The sequence below is a fragment of the Brassica napus genome, chromosome A3 (assembly GCF_020379485.1).
Source record: "Brassica napus cultivar Da-Ae chromosome A3, Da-Ae, whole genome shotgun sequence".
Taxonomy (NCBI): Eukaryota; Viridiplantae; Streptophyta; class Magnoliopsida; order Brassicales; family Brassicaceae; genus Brassica; species Brassica napus.
Genome location: NC_063436.1, coordinates 31,794,994 through 31,800,274, shown reverse-complemented (window position 1 = coordinate 31,800,274; position 5,281 = coordinate 31,794,994). Strand labels below are relative to the sequence as shown.

At 38.4% G+C, this 5,281-nt stretch overlaps 1 protein-coding gene across 1 annotated transcript; it reads left to right on the top strand.

The window, feature by feature from the left end:
- Window positions 1-457: 457 nt before the first annotated feature.
- On the top strand, window positions 458-3,624 carry LOC106445507 (nicotinate phosphoribosyltransferase 1). Its single transcript, XM_013887074.3, has 13 exons — window positions 458-744; window positions 815-959; window positions 1,030-1,149; window positions 1,227-1,361; window positions 1,644-1,705; window positions 1,789-1,864; window positions 1,938-2,039; window positions 2,126-2,301; window positions 2,389-2,563; window positions 2,640-2,873; window positions 2,948-3,056; window positions 3,149-3,261; window positions 3,359-3,624. Exons 1-13 carry the CDS (start codon window positions 605-607, stop codon window positions 3,434-3,436), a joined length of 1,665 nt encoding a protein of 554 aa, XP_013742528.2. The 5' UTR covers window positions 458-604; the 3' UTR covers window positions 3,437-3,624.
- The last annotated feature ends 1,657 nt before the right edge of the window (window positions 3,625-5,281 follow it).

Below are 5,281 nucleotides of genomic sequence, written 5' to 3'. Positions count from 1 at the left end.
GCGCTGATCCTAGTCCGATTCCAGAACCAAAGCCAAACACGATTTAATATTGAATCAAGCTACAAGATGACTTGATATAAATGAAGACGAATTTGTAGAACCCGCCATCGGGTTCTTGAGACCAATTACTGCAGGACGGTGAGAATTAAAGTGAAAGTTTCAGCTTTTTTTTTGCTTCTTGTTATTGTTTTGTGCTCTAATCAGTCCAAGAGAAGAGTAATATTCATATTAGAAGTACATGCTGACATTCGAGCCCAAAAGATTAATATTAAGATTAGACCGAATCAGATAATAAGCAAAAGTGACCTACATGAAGAATGGGCCTTTTATATCAAACAGATTAAAAGGATGTTAGGATACACAACAAATGGGCCTATCCATTTAAAAGCCCATTTTGCCAAACTTATTTTCCACTTGAATCTTAAAAATAAAAGGTTTGAAAAATAATCGCTTAATTAACTTTAGATTCGGGGTTGAAGAGGACTGGAGTTGAAGTTGAAGCCAACCCCTGGGGACAAGTTGTCGTCACTCTTACGCTCTACATAGAATCTATAAGAAGTAGTTGCCCACTCACTCATTCTCCTCAACAAACACAGAGTTTAAAATGAACGTCCTTGGGAAGAAACCGGGTCGGGTCGTGGACAAACCCACGAACCCGATGGTGACTCCTCTCCTCAACGATCTCTACCAATTCACCATGGCTTATGCTTACTGGAAAGCCGGCAAGCAATCCGAACGATCCGTGTAAGTCCCTCTCTCAATCTCAAATCTCAATCCTTTGAATCAAAGTCTGAGACTTTATCATATTCTTCAGGTTTGATTTGTATTTTCGTAAGAACCCATTTGGCGGAGAGTACACTATCTTCGCTGGGTTAGAGGAATGCATCAAGTTCCTCGCTAACTTCACTTTGACCGACGAAGAGATTGATTTCGTTCGTGACTCCTTGCCTGGCTGCGAGGTAACAAAAGAAAAAAATAAGAAACAACTTTTTTTTTGATGTTTTTATTACATTGGGGGTTTGAAAGCAGGAAGCTTTCTGTGATTACCTTCGAGGGCTTGACTGTTCCGACATTGAAGTGTACGCTGTTTCCGAAGGTTCAGTTGTGTTCCCTAAAGTGCCTTTACTCAGGATCGAAGGCCCTGTTGCTGTGAGTTTTGTCATGATGATTATATCTTGAGTGATGAGCTTTCTGATTTTATTTATTTGTGGTTGGTTGGCTTTAAGGTTGTGCAACTGTTGGAGACTCCGTTTCTGAATCTCATCAACTACGCGTCTCTGGTTGCTACTAACGCTGCCAGGCATCGTTTTGTTGCTGGCAAATCTAAGCTTCTGCTTGAGTTCGGTGCTCGGAGAGCTCAGGTTTCCTCTCTCTCGTTAGTGATTTTAGATTTGTGCACACCGATTAAGGAAACATTTAGTTTTGTATATTTTCTAAATAAAAACATCATCAACTATACACCTAACCATATTTCAACAAATAGAAAAATAAACCGGATAATATAAAGAGTCATAGAACATATAAAAATTAATAAGTTTTGCATTGAAATTCTAAAACAAAACTTATTTTGTAATGAAAATTTTACTCTACAACCACATTTAAATATGTTGTTGCTTAATCTCTATCTCTTATGTTGTTATTAGGGACCTGATGGTGCAATAAGCGCATCAAAGTATTGCTACCTTGGAGGCTTTGATGCAACAAGGCATGTCTTAGTCTTACTGCTAGTGTTTGTCTTTTGTTTATATAAACAATGTTGTTTAATTGCTTTCTTTTTTGTTATGGCAGCAATGTTGCGGCGGGGAGATTGTTTGGAATACCTCTCCGTGGTACACATTCACATGCTTTTGTCAGCTCATTCATGGTAAGCCAACTCTCTATAAGACTCCTCAATCATCAGAAAGCAGGAGTTAAAAAAAAGAGTTTATCCTTTACAGAGCCTTGATGAGATTGTTGACAAAGCTCTACGAAGCTCTGATGGGAAAACCACTTGTGAAGATTTCGTCAGTCTAGTCCAAACTTGCCTAGCCAAGATTCAGGTTTTGCTTATCTGAAAATCAAAAGCCTAGTGTTTGATTCATTTCTTTTTTTTATAATCTTTCCTGTGGTGTGTGAATGAAAATAGAACTCATCTTCATTATCTGGGATCTTCTCCGAGACAAACAAAAGCGAGCTTGCAGCTTTCACATCCTACGCGTTGGCTTTCCCCAGCGCCTTTCTTGCTCTTGTAGATACTTACGATGTGATGAAGAGTGGAATCCCTAACTTCTGTGCTGTTGCTTTAGCACTTAATGAACTGGGGTGTGTGTTGAGAAAACTTACATTGATACTACTCTCTCTCTGTCTTTTGTTGTTTTCAAGATTCATGACTTGATGGATGTTATGCAGATACAAAGCAGTAGGGATTAGATTGGATTCAGGCGACTTAGCTTACCTCTCTACTGAAGCCAGGAAGTTCTTTTGTGGCATAGAGAGAGAGCTTAATGTGCCTGACTTTGGGAAGATGATCATTACCGCTAGTAATGATCTTAACGAAGAGACAGTGGATGCTCTAAACAAACAGGTAACTCTCACTCACCTTAACACCTTGTGAAATCTTTTACCAATTAGGCCTCACTTTGATGGAGATGTGACTTTAGGGTCATGAAGTAGATGCATTTGGGATTGGAACCAACTTAGTGACTTGCTATTCGCAAGCAGCGTTAGGCTGTGTGTTCAAACTCGTGGAGATTAATAATCAGCCTCGGATCAAACTTTCTGAAGATGTTACTAAGGTGTCGATACCATGTAAAAAGCGTACTTACAGATTGTTTGGGAAAGAGGGTTACCCTCTAGTTGATATTATGACTGGAGAGAACGAACCACCACCTAAGGTAAAAAGCAAAGGCCCTTAGAGTTCTTGAAAGATTGTTGTATTAGTCTTTTAAATCTTTTGTGGATTTTCAAGGTTGGTGAGAGGTTACTTTGCCGTCATCCTTTCAATGAATCGAAAAGAGCTTATGTGGTGCCACAGCGTGTGGAAGAGCTTCTGAAATGCTATTGGCGTGGAAATGCAGGTTACAACACAGTTCTTAATACTCAAGAGGATTAAATGGTTATGACTGATTATGTTTTGTTTTTTTTTTGTTATCTTGTTGTGTCTGTGAAGATGAAGCTAGGGAAGAGCTAGAGCCATTGAAAGAGATAAGAAACCGTTGCATCAAACAGCTTGAAAACATGCGACCTGATCATATGAGAAGATTAAACCCTACTCCTTATAAGGTACTATCTATATATATTAAACAAACACCATATGAGAACCTGTTTTGTAGTTCTAAGAGAGAAAATAAAACTAATTGTTCTACATAAACTTTTACAGGTTAGTGTAAGTGCCAAGTTGTATGACTTCATCCACTTCCTCTGGCTCAACGAAGCTCCTGTCGGTGAACTTCATTGAGAATTCACAAAATATAGTTTTGTATGCTTCTGTCTTTTCTTATAAAATTTAAGATATAACCATAGTATATCTATCGGCTTTGCCACTCACTGTATGAGTTCTTGATCTCAACTCTTTACAACTTTATCTATAAAAAAACTTGTATTCACCAAAACATTACTCAGAATAAAACACAGACAATCTTATTATTTTGAAGAGTCTTCTTATCACTTGAGGAAAATCCACAATGTGTATTTGGTTGATCCCTCTTGCTTCTAAATTTTTTTAGATCTAGTGTTGTGATGATAATCCGATTTCCAAGATCCAAACCAACAAGTTTCTATCGACATTATCAACGCATGAGTGATGGTGACCATGTTGAAACTTGTTGATTTGGTCATAGAAGTCGGATTATCATCACAACACAAGATAAAAAAAAACTTTTTAAAAGCAAAAGCGGGATCAACCATATATACATACTGGATTTTCCTATGCTCCTGAAAATCCTTGAGAGAGAGGAACGTCAAGATAGCAGAAGCTTTTCGGAGAGGATGAAGAAGCAACAATGAGGCTGTATATATATACTAACAAATAATGTTGATTAAAATAAGCAAAGAAAGAAAGCTTCGAGGAAACAGAGGTATGACTTGCAAAAGTTGTGGCTTACAATATCACTGGGCCTACCTTATCATGACTACGTGACTTTGTCGTGTCATTTGTTCAATGAATCGAAAGAGCTTATGTGGTACCACAACGTGTTGCAAGAGCTTCTGAAATGTTATTAGCGTATCAATGCGGGTTGAAAACAGAGTTCTTATACATGTTTTTACAAGACCACATTATATCAAAAACTTCTAGTCACCAAAAATTCATCAGTTTGTTTCACGTTACAGAAATAAAATTCATTTCATGTGGGAAAATTAAATAATTTTGTGTCCATATCAAAACAAACATTAGCTCAATGACAAACAACCACCATAACAAGAGAGTCGCCACAGAGATCATAACGAGAGATGACAATCCTCCAGTTCCTGTTGAAACAGCATGACCTGCCGGAAGATCACTCGGATTTCGTGTAGACTCTCCTCCTGCTGCTGGTTTTGGAGCCGCCTTTGGAGGAGGAGCATCACACGTTCCAAAAGTTGTAGTACATATATATATATATAACACATTCATCATTATCTCAATGTTATGTAACAAGAAGAATGTCTTGTATGGTAATGTAAACTATACCTTGCAAAGACTTAAACTGTCACAACCACATGTTAGACGACCGTTTGCTGCTTCTGCAGCTCCTCCACCATCACTTCTCTGTAGTCATTAAACATTCAATCAGCACAAAGATAGGCCACCTTTTACCAGCTGCTTCATGACAAGTTGTCATCATTCTGATCAACGGCGATGAATTATCCGCGCATGCTTGCGTTGCATTCGGATTGGTTATAAAGTAGTTTTGTGGTAATGGAGGAGACTCATTTCGGTGCGTGCATGATCCATCATTACCATCTACACACATATAAAATCTTGCTAAGGCTGGTCACAAATACCAATTTCAGCTTATGACTTCTTTGTTGCTTTAGGATTTTTGTACAAGCTATGTGACAAGCGATGCAAGAGATCCCATGGAACTTGGCATCTACCCCCCAGCGCGCTCGGAGAGGCAGGTTGAGGTTAACGCTTTGCTTACTACTATCCTGCTAAATGAGGAAGAGGATTTCTATGAATGGGAAATTGAAGGAAAAATTATATCAAAACTACTCCATAGGCGCATGCATCGAAACACTTTCAGATCAGCGGATTTGATATCTAGACTCATTGACAGGCATATTAGGGATTGTAATCTTGTCTTTTCGGCACACAAATCCT

Coding starts and splice junctions, on each gene's coding strand:
- LOC106445507 (XM_013887074.3), top strand. CDS start 605: ATGAACGTCCTTGGGAAGAAACCGGGTCGGGTCGTGGACAAACCCACG. Junction 2,874..2,947: donor AGAACGAACCACCACCTAAG/GTAAAAAGCAAA, acceptor TGGATTTTCAAG/GTTGGTGAGAGGTTACTTTG. Junction 3,057..3,148: donor CTATTGGCGTGGAAATGCAG/GTTACAACACAG, acceptor GTGTCTGTGAAG/ATGAAGCTAGGGAAGAGCTA.